This window comes from Bactrocera oleae, chromosome 4, assembly GCF_042242935.1.
Source record: "Bactrocera oleae isolate idBacOlea1 chromosome 4, idBacOlea1, whole genome shotgun sequence".
Classification (NCBI taxonomy): Eukaryota; Metazoa; Arthropoda; class Insecta; order Diptera; family Tephritidae; genus Bactrocera; species Bactrocera oleae.
Window position 1 is genome coordinate 418,575 of NC_091538.1, and position 23,615 is coordinate 442,189.

Genomic DNA, 23,615 nt, shown 5'->3' on the forward strand with positions numbered 1-23,615 from the left:
AATAACTTTGCAGGGGAGCATCTGCTTTTTATCAACTCAATTTTAGTTTTATATAGGAAAATGACAATTATAAAAAAAATGCAATGAAAATAATTCTAACGTTGCACTGGCACAACTTACAATATCTATGTATTTGAGCGACATTTACTAAGAAGGAGCAAAGTACTTCATAAATAGCATTTTACTCAAAAAGTGCATTCCCGTAAGTAGTAGGTTGCATCGATTCATTATGTTCGCATCCTGTTCCACAGACCCTTAGTAATGATTCAATAATATATAATTGTGTTACTACAGAGCGGTCTTCTCACGAAAATAATTTTTAATCCATAAATTCAAATAAACTTGTTTAAGTTTTTCTTATAAATTTCTTGTTTAATAGATGCCTTGTAGAGGCATGTTATTAACATGTTACATATTAGTATAAGCGTTGTAAAACAACGCACTACGGATTTATTTAGATAGGAGAGACAGGTAAGTAACATATTTCAGTTTAATATCCGTATCCTTGAGGCGGTTTAAAAATTGTAAGATATGCCATTTGTCGAACAAAATCACAACATTCATTACAACTAGAAAAAGAAACATGTCCAACTCCTTTATTAAGTGTACTTATGTATCTGAAAATCTATTTTCGTCGAGACTACATTTGATTATCGAACATCTAATAATTAAGGTCACAAAGCATTATGCTTTCCGAGATTTCTAATATTATAGAAAAAGTACTAAAAGTAGTAATATATTATTTGGTTGTAACAAAGAATTTATTTCATTTTTGTATTTAAATACAAAATATAAATTTTGATTTACATGCTAAAAATAATTATGAATTGATTGATATTGGTAGTTGCCTGATTTACCAAAATGTTACAAGATTTAAAATATATATGACTTAAGAATATATTGTTATTACTTCGCGACCTCCTCCCCGCACCATTAATACCTTTTCTAGACCCTCGGTAAGAACCTCTAAAAATTCCATATCTGTAAATACAAAGAAGCATAGTAAAACCGTATATAAAATATAGCGTATATGGACTGAGCTTTGTACACAGCGTTATGCCAGTGTAAAATTTTGACGATTTAAAAAGGATACAATTGCTTTCACGATCGATTTTAGATTCTCGCGGAGGTCCAGGTAAATTCATTATGACAAGTTGGGCATCTTGTGATTTATTTACAATAACTTCGTTTAGCTTAACTGCCGTGTGCATTCGGCGAACATTAATTTCATCACTAAAAATAATATTAACAATTTAATAAAAATAAAATTATTGAACATACATATATGTATTAGTATAAAAAATAATGTATTGCAATGTCTAAAATATGTCTCTGAATAGACAATTTAATTCCAATTTGTAAGATAGTTTTCAAAAGCATTAAATTAAAAGAGAGCGACAAAATACGTACGGTTTTAAGGTTGTGTTCGAATTTCCGCCTAAAATATTTTTTTCAGGCTTTTCGTCTTCACTTTGTCCTTTTTCTACAGTATGTAGGGTCGATCCATTATCCAATTTAGCGTCTAGTGAGTCGGTTTCAGCCTCTTTTGTCTTCGCCTTTTCATCCCCATCGGCCTCCTGAAAAATAAACAGAATTTCTGACATCCGAACAAAAGAACTTATCTAAGATAACATATGGATAGACCTAAGAATTTTAAACATACAACATTATTATGCAATTACTATGGCTCTACGGTATAAGAAACATTCGATTTTCGACTGTAACGTAAGTGTTTATCGAACAATATAAACTAAATTTTTGTGAATTTCAGTCGTATATTATTTTCTAATTTTTAACCAAATAAAATAAATCACTCATGCTTCTTATATTCTTACATTTTGTAATCGTTAATGTTAAAATAACTTATTGATTTTTGATGATTTTTAAGAATTTTAAAATATAGTATGCGAAAAGATACTCTCGAAATAAATAATCACTAGTGAAGATCTAATGCAACTCGTAATAGAATTAGACACATGTGGTACTTTATTTTAGTTATATTATAAGTAAATTTCTTGCAAAGATATTCGCCTTTGTACACTACATACATATATTAAATAATGTATGTATACTACATATGTATATTAAATAATTAAATTTGGGAATGCTTGGCGAACGCAAGGTGCAAATTGATTTTATTGTTCTTGCCTTTTTTTGTAAAGAAGTTAAAATTTTAGATGTTACCTTACTATTACACTATATAAGCGTAACGGATAATAATAATAATATGTTAATTGGCATGCCATTGTCTAAATCGCAAAGAATTTTACGCTTACGTTTTCATGTTTTTCTTCTACATTAACGGTTGGATCTGCAAACCGAACCTTTGAAGAGGTCTTCGTTGCATCATGATGATGATCAACAATTGTCTGAACCTGCAATTATCATGAATTGAAACAAGGTTGATTCATTCGAAAAAGTTAATTATAGTTTGGCTATGCCAAACAATTTACACCCTTCACGCTATAACAAATGTAATTATATTCGTACATATATGTACATACTTAAATAATAATAATTTTATTATTTGCATTTCATTTTTGTACATTTTAGCGTGATGGGTGTATGATAAATAAAAAAAAAATATCGTGAATTGACAAGAAAAACTTTTTAAGAAAATCTTTATTGAGAAACAACAGTATGCAGAGGAGGAAAGGCTATACATATTGATATAACTGCTATAAATTTGAATATATATTTCGTATATACACAAAGTATTTAACTTATTGCTTTTAGAGAGTTTTTCTTGTTATCCATCGATATAAATGTGGTATGAGGCAAAACTAGGATGAACATTATGATGTTGCAGGCTTGTTGATTTAAAGGGGGTTTGGTTTAAGGTATTTACATTTTTTTCTTTTGAATTTTTGTTCTTTAGTAGAATGCATAATATCTTAAGAATGTTGCTTGGAGCAAAATTGAAGAAATTACTAGTATTTTTATATCTGTTTTATGAACTTTTATATCAGATATTTTAGTATGCCAAACTTTAAAGCGGGTTTCCCACAACTCACGTTGTCATAACTTCAAAACTGCACCGACCCTATTGAAGTTTTGAACACTAATCCGGTACGTAATTTACGACGTAACGCCGGAGACAATAACAAATTAAAGTGAAAAATTAGCATTACAAGGGGGGAGTAATTATTTAACGAATAAACTTTGATTTTTAATTTCTGATGATCCAGCACCAAGTTATGAGCAGCACCGTGATTCTACATTTTTCTGAGGCACGTCCGAATATGATGAAATTGCCGTATCTTTTGATATTTTGACGTGAAATTTTTATATGACCTTCTTCGAATAGTTTTAATAAAGAGATTTTAACTGTGTTCTCACAAAAATTCACAAAAGTATGCCGTTTTTTTTTTATAAATTAGGCTTAACCCCATATTATTCACGTACAAGAAATAATCGTCAACATATACACATTTTTTTAATTCGTAGAAAATAACGCAACATAATTTCCAAATTGTAGAGGAATGTTATATGATGTAGAAGCATTAACTTTGCATTTGTGAGTAAGTATATATGTATAAGCAGTCATTTTTGTTTTGATAGTCCTCTGAGAGCACTAACAGGAAAATACATACATATGTAGCGCACATCTTTTGTATATTGATGCAGAAATATAAACAATGAATGAAACACATATATACATATACTACACTATATATTCATATCAAGAGACCAAACTAAATGGGAATATTTTTACGATAATCAATAAAAGAGAAGCATAATGCATACAATTAAAAAATTGTAGTTTTATGGAATTTTATATGTATATATGTATGTATGTGAAATGGTTGTATATTTTTGGGTTCTTTTAGTTGCTATTGCTGTGTTCTTTTAAAAAGGGAAGTTTCGAAGGTATTCCTTACAATTATTAATGTACTTATGTGTGTATTATAGTAATAATGTGAAATGAATGATGAAGGAAAATATAATGACATTTTCAAATACTTTAGGTTATTCTCAGCCTTTACCAAAGGTAACTTATCATCCCCGGTGGTTTCCTTAAAATCCACTAGAGTCTGTACCTTTTTTTTTAAAAACAGACAATATGTGAAACGTATTCAATAATTTAGAAAGTTTTTGGATTAAACAAATGTCGAGGATTTTTTTTTAATGCCGTACTTACTATTTTAGAGTTTTCTTTCTTATTCAAACGCAGTTCCCTCAACATTTGATTTCTCTGTTCCATCATCAATGTTCTCTCGTATGTATAGGCAGATATATCACTGTTCATCTATTCAAAAATGGGATTCATAAATAAAAGCAAAAAAAAAATTATTGGGAGGGCTTACCATTTCCACAACCTCCACGTCGGCCTCAATTCGTAAGTGATATAGAAACGTTTTTAAGTCTTTTTTCATCTGAATTGAATTATCCTCCATTTGTGCGACTGTAAAAATTCTCAATTTGCAGTTTCTCCAAGTACGATGCTGTTTCAACAGAAAAGGTAATAACATAAGAAGACCTCCATCATGTACAATCCACCAAATGTCGATATTGCCTCCAATCTAGCGAATATAATATAATATAATAATAATAATATTAACTATATAATATAATTAACTATGTATCAGCGTATTTGAGTCTAATAAAAGAAAATAGGGACAGAATTATGTAAAGAGGGTACTCTAGTCTAGCGGTCCGAGTTTCAAGCACTTTTTGGCAATTGATAAAGAAGCAAATACGTCCTCGTCGTTACGATTTCTACCCTTATGATCATATCAAAACTAAAACAATGCCAGATTTTTGATCTGTACAAATGTCATTCTCCCTTGAACCAAAAAAATTAAAAATCTTAAAAATGGAAGCTACTCAAAAATATCGATTTTTTCAAATTTCTAGACTAGAGTACCCCCTTAATAATATAATATGATAGTTGATGTCATCGCATAATGATCCGCCCTGTTATCGGAATATGTATTATTAATGGTAGATAATGATTGGCCTAATATTTATTTTTTGTTGATTAACTACACGCTTACCTTATGATTAGATTCTGGAAAAAAATTTATTCCCTTTGGAACCAGTAGGGCCATATGACAGGCAGCTACTGTTCGAACGGTTTGTATAAATGTTTTCCAACTTTGTTTACCCTCTTGTCTCCAACTATAGGGCCACCCAATAATAACTGTATTTGGCTTCATACCTCCAAGGCCTATTGTCTGAATTCTGAAATTTTATTTTTTAATGGAGACCAGTTTATTTATAATAATAAGAGATATGTATATGTACTTACACAGAACTTAAACCTTCCCCTATATCGCGGGAAACCAATACATCACAGAAACCTTTCACTTTTTCATCGTCCATTAATTTTCTCAAAGCCGCCTTGGCATCCACAGCTCTGTTCGTAATTTTATGATGGTCACCCTGGATAACCGATACACATATTGTTAACCCCTTCCCAGCTTTAAGTTGAGTTGCAAAGGCAAATATTTTTCTGTATTTCGGCATGAAGTTGTCATTGAATTTTGATAACACTAAAATTTGTGGGCGCCAGTTTTTGGTGTGTGGTGGACCTTCCTCTAAGCGTAATAGCGAATATCTGGCAGCTGTTAATGCCATTCCTCTGATTCCATCTCCCCATTCTTTTTCGGCTCTATATACAAATAAATAGTATGTTGGTATGTAAATTATACAAAATATTTTAAGTAAGGTAAGCTCGGGTGTAAGTGAACATTTTATACTCTCGCAATATTAAAGATCAAAGCCGGACAAATACTCGTACATTAACTGTTGACAACATGTCGCCTGAAAATTATACATTCATTATTTGACGAAGCCGTGAATTGGAGAAAAAAGTCAATCAGAGAATCAGAAAACAATATATTAGGGACACAAGATAACGCACACACTGACCGATATATCTGATATATATGAGATTGAAAAATTATTGTCCGATTTTCACAACTTTTAGACAAAATGGCCTATCCAAAAGGCACTGTTCGTGCAAAGTCTTATTTCAATAATGCAATTGGATCTAATTGTAGTTGTAGTCATTTTTACAAAGTAATATACGGATATCAAATATATATGGTACTATCACGCACGAAATTTTTGTTGAAATTGTTCGAGTAGGTTTTGAGATGTCGGATTTCACCTAAAGATTTGCGGTGCCACACCCATTGTCCCATTTTGACACCGGCTCGTATGAGGTCCTTCTGTTTCACATAGGATGTAAAACGACATATTTATTTAGTGAGTTATCAGTTAGTAGTTTTCAACATAACTGTTATATGGGTAGTGGGCAATATTATTATCCGATTTCCGACCATGGTAGCAGATGCCGAAAATATTTTTCTTGAGCTTTAGTAGTTTGTGATATACCTATACTAAACTTAAACCCTCATGCAATCCGCTGCACCAAATTACAATTTTGTATCTTAATTTGTAGCTTAGTTGCGGCATTTTATAGATTTTTGATTAACGGCATCTTGGGTGGTGGCAGTGGTCCGATTCCGACCATCAACAATACCAATTTTCTTATGGTGCCAAGTAACATGTACACCAAATTTCATTTAAATACGGACAGATAGATAGTCACTCGAAGTTTAACTCATCTCGTCATCCCGATTTTTTATATAGATTTATACATACAAAAAAACTCTATATCTAATTCGATTAGTTATACAAATAACCATTAGGTTCACAACACTAGTATGCAATGTAGCGACATGGTTCGAGAGTATAAAAAGCATGTACGTACACACGTATATATGTGTTAACTTACTTACCCACGATATTCAATATATTTATAAATAACTATTGCCATTCCCATCGCAATCAATGCAAAGTACCAAGATGTCATAAACATTATTGATATACACAAAGTCAAACCAACTAATGACAATCCCCAGTGATAAAATTTAAATCGTGGCCTCCAGTTTGGTGTTCGTAACAAAGTTTGCACAGCGCAAGCAAGATTCACAAATCCGTAACACATAAGGAAAAACATAGATAATAAAGGTGCCAGTAGATCAACGTTACCTGAAAAAGATATATTTTATAGAAGTTACTATATAGTTACTCCTAAAATCTACATCTAAATTTAATTTTTGTTGCAGTCACATACCCAATAATATTCCGCACTGACATATAACAATTGTTAAAAGCAGGGCTCTTGTAGGTTCACCACGTTTAGAAGAAACCGCAAACGGGGATAAAAATGGAATGATTTCGTCTCTTGCTATGGCCTGCAGTAGACGAGGTGCCCCAGTTAAACTTTGTAAACCAGCACCAAGTGTCGATAAGAATGAGCCAACCAATATTACCCATTGATTTGGCCATGCTATATTTGCAACTACTAGTTTACCACCTATAGATTGTCCAAATCTATTAAGGATGACAGTGGTAATAATAAAACAAAATATATACTTGTGAAGATCTGTATTAATCACGTACTTGTCTCGTAAGAGAAGATTATCCACGGTTCCCGCAAATAACATGACGCTTGATAAATAGACAGTACTTGTTGTTAAAATAGCGCATATAGTTCCTATTGGGATACTTTTTTGAGCATCCGCTAAATCTCCAGATCTATTAGATCCCGCCATTATACCTACAAATATATATGAATATATATATTTAAATTTTCTTCTACCTATCTGAATAAAGTACCTGTTACTGATGGGAAAAATATTCCAATAAGCAACGTAAACGAAGTCGTTATATCAGCCGTTATCTGATTGTAAGTAGATGGTGCCATATTTTCAATATCAACTGTATTTTTTCCATATGCTATAAGTTGACCTTTCTAAAAGAGTTACAATTGACGAAACATATATAAATTGCAAATTTACATATAATAGGATGTCTATGAGCACAAATACAATATTTTAAAAAAACTTACTTCCAAAAACGATGGTAACATGTTTTCATAGAACACCCCACTAGCAAGACCCTTGATACCTTTGACTTTGGTAACATTATTATCTTATTAAAAAAATTAATGAAAATAATAATAAGTATTGCTCAATGATAAAAAATTAAAATAGTTTGTTTTTATAACATACTTGTGTAATATTCATCGCACCCATTATCATTGCAAAACAGATCCGACAAGAGTGTATCACTTTTAGTACAATTATCTATTGGAATATCTTTAAGCAAACGTTTTCCAAGGACGCACATACTGAAAATAATTTAGTTCGCTAAAAGTTTACATTTAAAATTGTATTGGAGACTTACTAAAGTTTTTCGTTTCCATGAATATTGTCAAATATTCCAATATAAACCGCTATTATAGAGAATATTACACATGCCAAAGCGACCGCTGCAAATTTATTTACAAACTTAACACCCAAAAACACAATCAAACCTAAAATAAATTTTTTTTGCTTTATTTGAGAATTGTACGGTAATTTTAATTCTTAGTCACCCATAATAAGCAAAAGCAGTGTTCCGTAAACTCTGAAGTTATTATACATAGCATCCGGATCTTTGGTGAAATCGCCAAATATTGATGCCCACGGCGCCATATAAGTCTATGATATTGTGTCATTTTTAGTATTTAAGATTTGATTAAATTTTTTAAAACGTATTAATTACCAGCACAATTTCTACAGCACCCACAATGTACATAGCAGCTGCCAGAGTAGTTCCTGTATAAAATAACATTCCCACCGCGCCACCGAATTCTGGTCCTAACGATCTATTTTATTGATAAATTATGTAATTTAAATATGATATTGTTAATCAGTGATATTTAAATATGTATGTTAAGTACAATATCCATTTTCAAGATTACCTCGAAATCATGAAATAGCTTCCACCGGCAGGCACCACTCCATTTGTAGCGATTGCTGACATGGAGATTGCTGTTAACATGGTCTATTGGATATGGGAGAGGAGAAGCGTTATTATTATTATTTTTATTAAAAAGTGGAACGTATGAAACGATTTCGGACTTATGAATTAGATCTGAAAACTAGCCATATTTTTTATTACTATTCATGACATTAAAATATTATAACTCCTATAGAAAACAAGTTAATACACAATCGAGAAACGAATATACCATAGCCGCGAATGAATTTCTATCATATGTGGTATTTTATTAACTTTTACTTGTATTATGCACTATAATCAGATTACAAGTTTTGCTCTGCGTCCGCGATATTTATATCAATACACACTGTGACCAACATAATCGGTTTAAAGTTAGTTGAAAAGTCAGAAATCATTATATTGGATATATTGGGGCTAGGGGAAGGTTAGAACTGATTTCAATAACTTTTGACAATTTCATATATTTGATAATATGAATATAACTCACACATGACCGACATTTTCTGGATACCAAAAATCATTTTATTATATTTAGTGTATTGAATGTGGTCTATTCGTGAATTGATTTCACCCATTTTCGCCATCAAACTGGATGTACTATAGTTCGCCCATCTACAATACTAGTCTTCTCATAGTTTCAAGGAACACGGGTATCTTAAGTTTTACTCAAGTTATCACTTGCATGGACGGACGGAAAAACATTCACCCAAAAATCAAATCGTCTCGTCATTCTCATCATTTATATATATGAATATAACTGTAAAATCTATCTCGACTAGTTTTAGGTGATACAAACAACCGGTAGGTGAACAATACTATTATATTCTGTAGCAACACGTGCGGTAGCAGAAAAATTGCAGTCACACTTTAAAAATATTAATGCGTTAATATGTATAACTCATTGAAGATGTAAATGTATTTAATGCAAAAGACTTTGAATAAGTTATTTCTAAAAACTTACCACACAACAACAGGTTAATACTATTAAAAACCCACATACTGCACCAGCGGTTCCCACTACCCACGTAAGCCGAATAAACAGGATAACACCAAAAATGTTTTGAATACATGGCAAGAAAACTCCAATTAATGTACCTTGAAAAAATTAATTAAACAATCTGTGATTTAAAAATGCATATTAAAATTTTTAATTTAAAAGGCATTCATTGCACTGTACGACACTCTTCTGGGTATTGGAACAACTCATATATGGTACATTTAGATACTATTCAATAAATTCTGTTTCAAAATTCGAAGGCGAATATTTCGATTTTTTAGGCTAACTTCGAGAAAGGAAAGACCATTTTTTTACATGTGACATTCTCTCGAAAAAATTAATATGGCCTAATACCCAGAAAAATATCGAATTTACCCTACATTGGTATTAATCAATATAATATAATGTGATGTACATATAATGTGTCGCACATATGCACATATATAAATCTATCCACATCAAAGATATAGATTCATATGTGCGTTGTACAAGCATACCTCCATATTAGATATTTAAATTTTTTCAAACAAATTCTTTATATTAACATTGGCTGAACAAGACTATTAAGGTTGTGCTAAAAGGATTTATTTATAGTAAAGAAATGTTTTATACATATGTGCGTACGTGGGTATGAATATTACTCTTGAGCAAGTGGCAAACTGTATTCATCACACTTTGTAAATCAACACATTTTCTAAATATCTAATTAACATTAGGTGTAGAAGAGTCTTGGAATAAGGAAAACATAAGAAAAGAAGAATGTACATATGTATATTCATACGTGAATGAATGCTTTGCTGTAATCCTTGATATATCTAAATAGACATATAAGCACTACACTTCGAGTATATCAGAGATCGCAAGGAGGTAATAACAGAACCAAATCGCTAATTAAGTAAACTAAAAGCTTAACTGTCATATTTAATCTTACCCATACGAGCTGGAGGTGCAGCAGTTTTCGAATCCGGGTCAGTCGCTGATGGTATGGTGTTTTCATAATTGGCGAGTGAAGATATAAATGTTGATACGTGTGGTCTGGTATCCAATTCATCGTCATAAAGATATAAGTTAGCATCGATGTTCGATTTCTCGTTATTTTGTTCTACTTGAGTATTATCGCAAGGATCTTAATACAATATAAAAAATTAAAATTAGATTTCAAAAGTTCGGCATTTGAAAAATTTGTTATAAAAGAATTGATGAACTAAGGTGCGCACATACGTATATACATACATATGTATGTAAATGTGCGAAGATGTGAATAAGTTCAAAATTATATAATAACGACGATTCAATATAGAAGGCAAAACTTTTTATAGATATTCAGATTTCGAATTTTTTGTTCATGATTAAATATACAATTTTAAATTGGTCTCCTGTGTCTAACAGCTGATATAGACATAGAGTTGTATGTATGTGAATTTGTTTCCTTATGTCTTTCTGTTGATCATCCATAGTGTGTGTCGCTAATGACCCAAATCGAACCATTTACATACTCACAAAACTATTTTATTCAAATAGTTACGTATTTATTTTTCTGTAAGTAATTAAAATACGAGACTCAAGTAGGAAACACGTTGAGCACATTTTATTTTACGTCCTTATTCTATATTATACATATGTATGTACATATATTGATAACTTTCAGGTGAATAGAATTAAAGTCTAACTTGGAACAAAAACTATTTTGCACAACAACAACTTGTTTGCCTTTATAACAGTATATCTAAATTAGCCCACCGATTTTTGACAACAATCTACCTAAAAAGGATAAAACCCGTTCATAGACGGTTCCTGGTCCTAATGCGTCGAATATAATATCTTTCATTGGTTGATTTTGTTTCATAGATATCAGACAGCACTTCAGATATTTCTCAGCAACGAAGTTTGCTAACGCATACATATGTATATATAAGCAAACCATTAGAAAGTGACCAGTTTTAAAAATTACAAAATATGAATTTACAAATAGTATGTGCATTTTGTATACATATTCCAAAAAGTATATGGTGTATATATACATTTGGACTTTTAAAAATTAAAGCCAAAATTTTTTAGAAGCTTCTTAGAAAAATATAATATAAAACCACAATTACAATGCATATTATTATACACCATATTAGAAAACTCCTCGCCCAAATCTGATCAAACTATTTTACAACATTTGTATGTTCGAAACATCCCGACTATGAATACGTGTATAACATTCCTCTTTTATCTCAAAGGCATGAATTGCACACGAGAGAATATATTGCGTAAGGAATCATGCTCTATCATTTAAAGATTATCGCTGGGGCACGAATTGAGCCGTCGGCAATCACAGTTGTACAGTTGTACATACATACATATCTCATGGAAGTATTGTACCAACAAGCAAGGCAAATATCTGTGATATGATAATAAATAATACAGGGAGAGCTTTTATGGAAGTTTAGCAATTAATGACCCCTTATTGGAAAATATCTGAGAATCGTTACTTTATATAATACAGTCAATTTTCGAATTAAAACGATAGTGTTGTTCGACTACTACATCAATTGTAATGTAAAATGTAATAAATGGTGAATTTATTTTATTATATTAAATTTAAAACAAAATCATTAAACTACCCACCTTTATTTTCCTTTTCACTATGAGTGCCGATTTCCATTTCCACAGATTTATTTTGTACACTTTTAATAGACATTTTAGTTGGGACTTAACAAAATAATTTGTTACACTTTATTAACTGTCATTCTACGATGTCAAACACAATTTTTTTGGGTTTATGAACTAACTGATTTGCTTTCCTTTTTAATAAAATGAAAATATTAGCTCGTTATCTATTTTACTAAATGTGTTGGCTTAAGTCTTCACAATTACAGAAATAAGGATTCATGTCATGCATGCATATGTATACATATATTCATATGTATTCTATCGGATATGCATACATATGTACACATAATACAATTTACGTAAGTTGAGACACGGATATACAAATCCATGTATACTGGTACCTGTTTTTGGTTTCTGATCGCACTAAGATTAGTTTATAAACATATTAAATCAGTACTGGGATAACCTTTCAAATATATTATTTAGTAACAAATACTTATTATTCGAATATACAAAGGTGATTGTACCGTTAACGCTTTCTTAATCATTACTAATTTTATAATTTTAAATAACTTTGAACTAAGCAAATATGAAATACGTGTGTCTTCAATTGCACACATACTCTTTAACAAATTCACATACACCAATAATTAACCAAAGTACTGCACTTTATTTACACTTAGTTTATTCATAACCTAAACCACCGTTAATTTTTTTGTTTGAGGTCTACTAAAGTCCAATTTCTTATTTTTTACACTCTTATGTAATTAGTCCAATATTTACATCAAATATAATGAAAATATCACAACACCGTGGAAAATGGATCTAAGTTTATTATATTTAAATGAATTTAAGTTCTGAAAAATTCATAATGAAATTTTGATTTATTTCAATAACGGAGAAACTAATATAATAAGAAGTTTCCCCGTCAAAGGGAAAATCTGTACACAGAGAATTCCTTTACAAATGCGAATCCTTGGAATGTGTATGCTGCGGAGCTTAAAGGTGCCAGGACCTGCGTATTGGAGAAGAACAATTGGTGATACATAAGCAAAAGATGTCAAGTGAATCCACCACAGCATCCCTGGGCGACATTTGTCATATAGAAAGCTTTTTATAACAGTTCCACAAAGGAGCTATTTTACGACCAAAAGCTTTTAATTTTTACCTCTTCCAAACATTTGCGAGGAAACATACATATTTCACCTACATAAAATACTGTAACGTATATATATATACATACATACATATATATGATTGTACACATAAAAATGTATAAAATCATCTGACCATTTCAAGGTAAGTTGGTATTGAAGTCAGCACGTGTACATAGTTATTTCGTAACGCCCACAGAAAGGATATATTTGTACTACTATACTGAACTCGGTTGTAGATATGTACATACATATTTTACAGCTTTGAAAAAGTAACTTAATCTTGGCTATATTCAAATTATATGCTGAGTGATTTTAAATATTTAATAATAATCATATGTATACACGCACAAACATATATATATGTACATATATTCACCTTATTATGTAATAGTCAAAGACCATTGAGAAATACAGAATCGATTGATAATTATATAACATTATATGTTAGTTATTAGCAGGAAGTTAATAACCAAAGTAAGCAATGAAAATATGCATGATACGTATGTAGATATGTATGTATTCCTATAAAAATTAAAATAAAATCCATTACTATATGCAAAAATTTAGTGAGTACTTCAAAAATAAAAAATCGAAAATACGAAATTTTCGATTACATAATCAATTACGAAACATAGTCCACCTAGACACATTGCGTAGTTGTAGTGAGTTTGTTGGAAGGTTTTTACACTGTAGGGATCAGAACTAAAGATAGAATAGAAATTGACTTACTATTTTCGTCCAGAATAAAAACACCACAATAAGGACATACATATGTATGTACATATTAACCATTATTAGCAGTGCTTACACAAAAAATCACGTATTTACATTTTTTACATAGTCTTAGACTAATCATACATAGTCTTAGACTACCTTAATAAATTCGTTAAAGTGGATTGTACGAATACTACTCTATTACGTTACTTACCATGTACATCATTTAAAAGCTTCCCAGTTGCATTTTCATCAGCAGGATAAGGATCTGACTCTTCCTCAGCTTTAGATACTTTAAATCTCTCTGGCATTATCTTGTTCTAATACAATTTAAATAGAACGAAAAATTAATTAGAACGATTCATATCAAACCCTGGTGTGTAATATATGTACATGTGTAAACATAAGTATATGTATATAAAAAAATAATGTATTATATAATGTAATACCGAGTAAATTTGAATAGTTTGAATTTTGAGCAATATTAAAAATATTTGAGTTTACTTTATATACCAGGTTTTACCTTGATTTGCTTAATCGGAATAAATCTTATCATATTTATTCGCATAAAAAGCAAAAGAGTAATAGTTAAATGTTGTGAGGTGCAAATAATATTTAGTTTGTAAAATAACAAATGCTCCCCAACCGACTGACTCTTTTGCAAGAAAGTGTGTATGTATGTACTTACTTATAAATGCATGTGATCGACAAATTTATTTACATACATACTCATATGTTCATATATACATACACATTTGTGTGTGCATTTTACTACATAAAGTTCATAATTTTGTGTTCTGTCCTACACATACTTATACGTACAAGCATATCAATATACTCGTACTTACTTTGCAATCCTATTGGACAATATTTCACTGGAAGTTTTCAAATACTTATACACATACCTTTCTTAATTCACTTCACTCAATGGTAAGTCTACAACATAAGTTATTTAAACTATGGATGTTTTATAATAAAGAAACAACTTTTCAATTCTACGTTTAACAGAAAACTGATAATGCTGAGAAGCGCATGAGTAACACTAAAGAATTTTCTACTGTATATAATTTAAAATAATGGTATTCGTGACATTGGTTTCTTTTACATATTTGTTTATTGGTTTGTCCATGCCTGGATACTTTTAGTCAATATTAGAGTTAATTCATAAAACCAATGTTCGATAATATCTAGGTTAATAAATTACTAAGTAAACATTTAAAAAATATTCATAAATCTGTACAAACATAAATAAAAGATACAAAAAAATTAACGATATTCACACTCTTGTTATATATTCGAGATGTCTTAAGTTACGCTGGACTAATAGTTTAGCCAAAATTGTATAAGCACTTTAATATAAAACATGGTAAACAAATTAACGTATATACATATATGTATGTATATAGCACATGCACACGGGCATGATTATAAAAGTCTTACTTATCCAGATATATATTGATATACATATATAAGCACATTTGATGAATACATACAGCCAAATATTAACATATGCACATACACATGTAAAAAAATATAACTATAAGCAAGTACCTTTAAATATGTACATATGTATATATATTCCAATACTCTCATAAGCCTAAGTACTTAAGTATGTAAATATTAAACATACATTTATTAAAAGGATGTATCTGTATATCAACGAATCTTATTAGCAATTATAAATTAAAAGTCTCTATAGTAAATTAATATAACTGTTTAATTAAGTTGCCAAAAATAATCATTAATATGAATGCATATGGAATTTGTATACTTTTTTATTTTTCTATTTAACGCATGATGATTCAGGATATATTTAAAAGAAAAGTTGGTGTGAGTCGATTTTCGTGCTACTTTAGATAATAACCACACTTTTACCTAGTTGAAATTGTGTCCAATTAGGTGCACGTTCAGTTTTTATCAGAACAAAGCCCTTTGAAATTAAAATAAATCTACACAGCTATTTTAAAACTTAATTAAATTTTATAATCACTCTCAAAAATTGTTCATTAATATAAGAGGATTTTATCCGCGGTTAATACAATATATTAAGCAGAAATCATTCATACGTATATTTGAAGGTGCAGCGTTGAGAAATCGGAACCCGATAAAAGAAGTACAATACCAAAGTGTATCTAGCAGCAGATTCCTTTGGTTTTAAATATTATATATAAGCATATCCCAGCCACTCGCGGCTACCTGAAACTCCAATGCTTCGAAAAAATGAGCGGGGGAATTTACACATACTCAATGTGCAACTCATAAGGCCTTTGCGTAATCATGAGATAAACGATCACACCTACACTAAAGTTTCGGTTAGATTTGTCAATAGGACATTAAGAAACTCATAGAAACTTTAACAGAACTCTCTGGTAACGCTGTTGGGTAATTAACCGGTGCCTTAACCGATATGTGGCTTACAGGGACGCTTCTCACGAATATTTATCAACTTTCTACAAAATTCATCAGAAAATCTAAGAAGAGAGGACATTTTATTCGCATGACCAAAGGTGGTACATATTGCAATGAAATTGCTTAACTTCCCAACTTTTTTCGTTTTTGGCTGTGGCAGATGTGAATAAGAATTACATAAATAAAATTGTGCTATGTCGTGGTAAACTATACAAATTTATTTTTGTTTCTATGTTGCCTACACTAATTATATAGCTTATGACGTCGCAATGGAGCAATCTTGTTTTATCATTCTTTATTAAATTTTTGTTCTATAACCGAACATAATGACCTTGTTATCCTCGAATTAAGTTTGGCACTAAACTAAACTTAAAGATATAAGATGTAGTTGAAATTTAAATATATGACAGCATATTTTCGAGATCCTATAATATAACCATTAGTAAAGAAAACTACTTTCCTTTTATTATCTACAAATATATTTAAACGTCACATCATGTTTGTTTTGATTTTCAATTGTCGAAATTTGGCAAATACTTGTACTTATTGGTGAAGATTGTATGTTATAGGATATTTATATGAAAAATATTTACATTATTAGAAGTTTGAGAAATGTGTAATTTTAGCAGAAACTCCGCTGACCACCTCGAAAACCAAACTAATGCACAAGGAAGTGATGACGTTATTTTTTGCAACAACTCATGGTTTGTAAGCGAGGTATTGACGAGGAAAAGGGAATGACAAGATTATGCTTCCCTACAAATCAACTATCGGTGAAATCAAACATTGACACAGAGCTAAATTTTCTATAAGTTCTTTAAGCCGAATTTACAAAACTACCCAAAACTTTTGGAGTATACAACATGATTGCTTATCCTTTCCTTTCGCTTTGCATAACAATTCATACTTAAACAACAGAGCGAAAAAAGCAAAGGTTATATTTAAACGAACGCTCATCATCTCATAGCATACATCGAACTTTTCTGTCAAAACAAATGTCTGTAGCAAAAGTTCTAGGAAAATGAATTGAACTGTACGCAAAGTTTGAAAAGTCAAAAAATTACCAGAGTGTGAACGGATTGCGCAACACCAAAAATAAATTTCCCAATAATAAGCAACAAAGATTTTTGTGTATCCGCGGTCCAAAACAGTCAAATGAGAAAACATTTATATGAGTGTTCATATTTTCGTTACCAAAAATATGGCAATATTATTTTTACTTTTGGATATACTGTTGAATACACCCTGTTTGTGCTAAAGAATTCTTTTTAAAGCAGGTCCCTTGCAATTAAGTGTGAGAAATAATTCCTTATGCGCAGTATTAAATTTGTCTAATATCATTTATTGTTTTAGAGCTTTAATAATCAAGGTTAGTAAAACTTTCAGCAGTTATCCGCTGAACTTTATTTTCCTGAAGTAGAAATTTGATATTGCAAACACGTGCTTGTGAGAAACAGAAGCATCGACGATCTTCGGAAGATTAAGTTAAAAAAATAAGAAAGCTTAGTTTTCTAATATGCACAGTTTGTATCAGCAGATTTTATCTATTTGAAGTAATAAACTATTCTTATTTTCAGTTTTTTACTCTACCGAAATGGATGTTCCAGCAGATAAGAATTGTGAAGTAGATTCTTGCAATGATTCTGATGATGGAAGGAAAGACTCTGAGAACGCGAAAATGATGTATGAACGGTATACTTAATTATGTATATATAGAGGAATTACAATTTATATGTATCGTAACGATACTTAGTATTTCGGTTTTTTTTTTTTTTTTGTTGGAGAGGTGCTAGTTTTATCTCGTAAGATTTATCAAAACTCATTTAATAATTATTTTTATTATAGAGATTTGGTAGCAAAAATTCTCAGATATAAAAAAGTGCGGTTTGGTATTATATTCAAAATTATAACTATTCATATTTTAGACCATTTGGATGCATGGGTGCTTTATTTCGGCGTCAGTTCTTACAAGAAATGGTAAAAAATTTACCGGCACCGATACAAAATAGGGTAGTTGCACTTAAAAATATACAACTTGAACATCTTAAACTGGAAGCTGAGTTCTTTGAAGAAGTTTATAAACTAGAACGAAAATACCAGGAAAAGTATCAGCCACTATTTGACAGAAGGAAAGACATTGTCACAGGTCAAGTAGAGCCTTCAAAACAAAATCCCCAATGGAAATCTGATGATTTGGAGGATTCTGAAACATCACCTGAATTCCAAGATATGATTAAGTAAGAGCATATGCGCTTCATAAATTAAAAGCGCCAGCTTAACTTTATTTATTTTAGAAAAATAAGGGAAATACCCGAGGATACGAAAGGAATTCCAAACTTCTGGTATACAATATTTCGTAATACTGAGTTATTGGGTGATATGGTTCAAGAACATGATGAACCTGTTCTAAAGAAACTAACGGATATCAAAATTAAATATGATGATGAGGTAGATCAAACAGAATATATTATTTAAGCTTTAACGAATTGACTGTATTTTTAGCACTCTTATACCTTGGAATTTTATTTTGATAAAAATGAGTACTTCTCAAATGAAGTTCTTACTAAACAATATTTTTTAAAAGCTATGGTCGATGAAGACAATCCATTTGGTTTTGAAGGACCAGAAATTTATAAGTGCAAGGTCTGTATCTGTTTATTGTTATTATTACACATATTGACGGACTATTTTTAGGGTTGTAATATCAACTGGGAAAAGAAAATGAATCTTACCATAAAAACAATCAGAAAAAAACAAAAACATAAGGAGCGCGGAACAGTCCGTAATATAGTTAAGCAAGTACCCAATGACTCATTTTTCAATTTCTTCAACCCACCCGATGTTCCAGAAGATAAAGATGAAATGGATGAAGAAACTCAAGGGGTATGTTTTAATATAGAAAGCCCTTAACTAATGTATATTTTATTAAAAAATTTGGTCGCATAGATTTTGGCAACAGACTTTGAAATAGGCCACTTTTTAAGAGCTAGAATCATTCCAAAGGCCATTCTTTATTACACCGGAGATATTATTGACGACGAAGATGACGATGATGGCGAGTATGATGATGATGGTGAAGATGACGATGAAGATGAGTCGGATGACGAAACGGTTGAAAAGGAAAAACGTATAAAATCAATAGATGATTGTAAAAACCAATAGCATTACGTTGGCAGCTACTAACATTAAATTACTCAAATTCAAAATTGATTTTTTGTAAGAATTTTGTAAATGAAGCTCTAAGCGCAGTTATGATTTAAAAAATTTATTTAGGCTACTTAATTCTCAATAACGGATACGATAATGAATTTTATAGGTGGCCAAATTAGCGTTGCTTTCTAACGAAAAGTTTACGTAGCAATAATGTGTAAGCTACTGCATTAATACATTAATGAAATATTTTCAAAATTTTTGAGTTAATAATAAAAAAAAACCATCTCGGGGTTAAAACCTTGCTAGATTTATTTATCGTGCATTTATTTTTCCAAATTTTTAATATTAGAGAGACGATTGTAACTGGTGTATTTAATTCTAATCTCCAATTTATTTTATCTAGAAATATATAATGTAGCGGTTGAACACTCAAATAATTTTGAGAAATGATTCCGAATTGACTTCTTGGCCGAATAAAACTTCGGATCCCTTCCAGTTACGTAGACCCAACTTTCAGGGGGCGAATGGGAAATATATAAGGTTTCTTTGATCCAACAACTGCTGTATTTGATTTCCTTAAATCGTTCCTTTTTTCCATACAACAGAATGTTTGTAGAAATAAGGTTCTTAAACAATTAACAAAGTTGGAAATTTTAACATTACACATAAAGGTAATCTTTATTTCGAATAATATACACATGTAATTATTGATATGACCCTAGCATATCCTTATTGTAAGCTTGGATGTATGCCTCATGTAATTTTTGAACGAAGTCAGTGTCATTTTGAATTAAGAAGTTAAACGCTTGTATTAATTGGGACTGGGTAAGAGGTTCTTTCTTGGGCGAACTTTTGCCTACATCTGATGGTTTGTCAAACATAGTGGGTAGCAACAAAGCTGGCTTTGTCGTCTTTGGAGGTTCTTTAACAAGAAGCTGACGAAGACGTTCTTCTTCTGTAACTACTAAAGGAACACAAGAGCTTTGTAGCCTTCCAGTCGGCTGACATAATTTTGTGGATGTGTTACATGTACTTTCTATTCCAGAGAGAAAATCCAAATTCACTGCTGGGGTGCATTGATTGTTCGATTTATATTCTGTCATATCATTTTTGCAGTTAATATCAGACGACTGGGTGTCACCTCTAGGCGTTTTTGCGCGTTGTTGTTTTTCCAATTGCTCAACTGACAAAGAATTTGGTATAGTGCGATGCATAAAAGGCACTTCCGTAGACCGAGGCTTTGCAGCAGCAAAAAATTGTAGCACGTTACAAGAAGCAATTTTTTGTTGTGTGTTGTATTCCTGCTGAGCTTTCGAGAGCATTTTGAATATATTCACATTTTCATCTTTCACTTGGCTTTTTTCATCACTTTCATTTGAAAAAACTCGTACATCAACTTTTTGTACTAAATTACCGACTATAGTGCCGATACGATCGCACTCTTCACTATTATAAAACCAAAAACCTCTGATCCGTGAACGTTCATTGCGATACAGTAAAAAAGGCGGCTGAGATTGAAGTTCCAGCTGGCTTGTGATCGGCTCCACAAAGGAGGTGGTATTAATACGGTTATTTATAAAAATACTGTGAAACGGTTGCGCATTTCTGCTGTATATAAAAAAAGCTCCTTCAACATCAGTCTTCTCCCACTCGTTATGGTCCGCATTAAAAGTGTAAAATGCAACATGCGATGAAGTATCAACAATATCTTTTGCGTACGGATCGACTTTCTTAATAGCCGCTAAGTTCATGCGCGCTTTACTACTTTCATCGAGACTCATTTTCGTTACTCTTGAATTTCAATAACACGTAAATACCACAGTATATTAATAATTTTACGTCAACAAAGTCAGCATTCAACAAGGTGTTCTATATAACAAATTTAATTGAAAAGAAGTGTTCGGAAAGTATTGTAAAACACAGGGTGCTCCAGAATAATCTTACAGCGGAAATTCTGAAAAATGTGGCTGTCGCAAAGATTATTTAATATTTCTCGTTAATGTATATGTTTTTTAAAATTAATTTTGAAAAGAGTATATATAGTTGCCATAAGCATACTACTCAATCGTGAATGACATACTAAGAGATTACAACAAGTTTTAAGGTTTTTTTTTGTGTTTGCCCGTGCCATATATGACGTCATAAAGGGAAAAAAAGCGAACAAAACAATCAAAGGAAGAAAGCAGTGGATATGTATTGTATTTTTTAAAAATTATATGTAAAAGATTTATAATTTTTTAAATTGAAGTGGATAGTAACGTGTTTGAAATCATTTTAGCGCAAATTAAAACATTGAATTAATTTTTTTCACTTTTCCATCAAATGTACAAGTTGCCACAATATGGGTAGCTTTTTGTAGGCGGAATGAAAAATTTAGCCATTATTATCATCTTTTTTGCTGATTGAACATCTATTTGGATCGCAATAATAAATTGTTTTAATTATTCACTTAATTTGCATATAGGTTGACGATAAATAAAAAATATTTATTAAATGTGTTTTCTGCACGTTTTTCTATAATTTCCCATAAATAAATTAGAGCTATTATTAAAATATAAACACAAGTAGGTATATTTGTTTACAACAGAAAAACTATTCCAGGAATGATCGCAATCACATCACATCGTTTAATTATCCGCTTAATTGGCAATGATATTGACAACAGATAATAGTATTTATTAAAAATGTTTTCAAATAGCTTCCCGAAAAAAGTGTTAAATTAAATTTATTTCACGAGTTTCCGTTTTTGTATACAAATTATATGCATATTTAAGGGGGTTTTTTACGAGGCCTCTTCTTATTCTCCAATTTCTTACGTAATCGTTTTTGGCAAGAAATTTAAAAGAACTAAAAATTAATAAAGTCGGTGAGCATTACAATACTAAAAATGCATACAGACACCAAGTATATGTCCTGATGGAGACAAAGTCCTTTTGTTCCCTTCTCTGGGAAAAAATGTATATTTTATTTTATTTAAATTTAAAATACTGAAATTGCGGGCAGTGTCATATTATAATAAAAAATGTAGTGCTCTGCAAAAAGGTGTTATTGGTTATTTTCACAAAAACATTCCACGTCTAGAATATCGTGTTTTCAAAGTTGTAGGTCTAAGGCTTAATGCAAAAGGTAAAAACTCCATTTTACAAACTCGTACATGGGAAAAGTAACATGATTTAGGAGCCTGTTTACGTTGGAATATTCTTTGTAGAACAAAAATTGAAATTAAAGGGCGCCAACAAAAAAAAAATCAACTTGGGAACATACACAGACACCTAACTTCCATACAAACATGTATGTTTGTAGCCTGAATAACGTTTTTGTTCTTAGTAAATCAGCAATTTTTAAATTATATTCTATAAAGCGACATTGATTTCTTTTTATTCTACTATGAAAAGAAACTTTACCTTTTTTGTTCAATTATGACAACATTTATTTGCAAGAACACTGCTTTTTATTTTTAGTTCTAATATTTAAAGTAATATATAGTATGCTTAGAATGCAGACGAAAATTGGATAATTTTACTAACAAAAATGTTAAATTACAGAATAAAATATATAATTTAACTTTAACATTTTTAAAGGCATCATTGAACACTAATCTAACATTGATCAAACATACACATTTATATGTTTTAGTTTTTGCAGCTGTCTCACATTTATTTAAACGATATATTCTATGTGCACCTAAAATTTTAAATGGTCCAATACAGTCTATTATAAAAGCTGTTTTGCATGAGTAGAAATACAGAGTATTAAATTAATTGGTTCAGAGTGCTGAAAGAGGC

General features: G+C 30.7%; 3 protein-coding genes across 9 annotated transcripts; 1 reads left to right on the forward strand and 2 right to left on the reverse strand.

The window, feature by feature from the left end:
- Positions 1–739: 739 nt before the first annotated feature.
- Positions 740–15,325, reverse strand: kcc (solute carrier family 12 member kcc). 6 transcript variants are annotated; one of them, XM_036374276.2, is made up of 24 exons: positions 13,040–13,290; positions 12,799–12,820; positions 12,413–12,588; positions 10,731–10,925; positions 9,764–9,897; positions 8,762–8,844; positions 8,563–8,665; positions 8,393–8,498; positions 8,203–8,332; positions 8,028–8,146; positions 7,865–7,947; positions 7,633–7,768; positions 7,417–7,573; positions 7,088–7,347; positions 6,750–7,002; positions 5,252–5,614; positions 4,998–5,184; positions 4,308–4,523; positions 4,142–4,249; positions 3,987–4,040; positions 2,277–2,375; positions 1,411–1,577; positions 1,094–1,233; positions 740–981 (listed from the first exon to the last, which is right to left on the reverse strand). In XM_036374276.2, the coding sequence occupies exons 3-24, from the start codon at positions 12,483–12,485 to the stop codon at positions 890–892; spliced, it is 3,258 nt and encodes a 1,085-aa protein (XP_036230169.1). In that variant the 5' UTR covers positions 12,486–12,588; positions 12,799–12,820; positions 13,040–13,290; the 3' UTR covers positions 740–889. The 6 variants fall into 6 exon arrangements, with proteins under 6 accessions (XP_036230169.1, XP_036230159.2, XP_036230158.2 ...); XM_036374266.2 differs by lacking the exons at positions 12,413–12,588; positions 12,799–12,820; positions 13,040–13,290 and adding exons at positions 14,483–14,588; positions 15,174–15,325; XM_036374265.2 differs by lacking the exons at positions 12,413–12,588; positions 12,799–12,820; positions 13,040–13,290 and adding exons at positions 14,483–14,588; positions 15,117–15,276.
- Positions 15,326–17,889: 2,564 nt separating this feature from the next.
- Nap1 (Nucleosome assembly protein 1) lies at positions 17,890–20,141 on the forward strand. 2 transcript variants are annotated; one of them, XM_036374290.2, is made up of 7 exons: positions 17,890–18,046; positions 18,255–18,369; positions 18,603–18,914; positions 18,972–19,125; positions 19,180–19,320; positions 19,372–19,560; positions 19,624–20,141. In XM_036374290.2, the coding sequence occupies exons 2-7, from the start codon at positions 18,272–18,274 to the stop codon at positions 19,837–19,839; spliced, it is 1,110 nt and encodes a 369-aa protein (XP_036230183.1). In that variant the 5' UTR covers positions 17,890–18,046; positions 18,255–18,271; the 3' UTR covers positions 19,840–20,141. The 2 variants fall into 2 exon arrangements, with proteins under 2 accessions (XP_036230183.1, XP_014090301.1); XM_014234826.3 differs by having other exon boundaries at positions 17,891–18,046; positions 18,255–18,360.
- A 340-nt stretch (positions 20,142–20,481) lies between these two features.
- DCP1 (decapping protein 1) lies at positions 20,482–21,701 on the reverse strand. Its single transcript, XM_014234827.3, has one exon. It carries the CDS (start codon positions 21,609–21,611, stop codon positions 20,535–20,537), a length of 1,077 nt encoding a protein of 358 aa, XP_014090302.3. The 5' UTR covers positions 21,612–21,701; the 3' UTR covers positions 20,482–20,534.
- Positions 21,702–23,615: the final 1,914 nt, after the last annotated feature.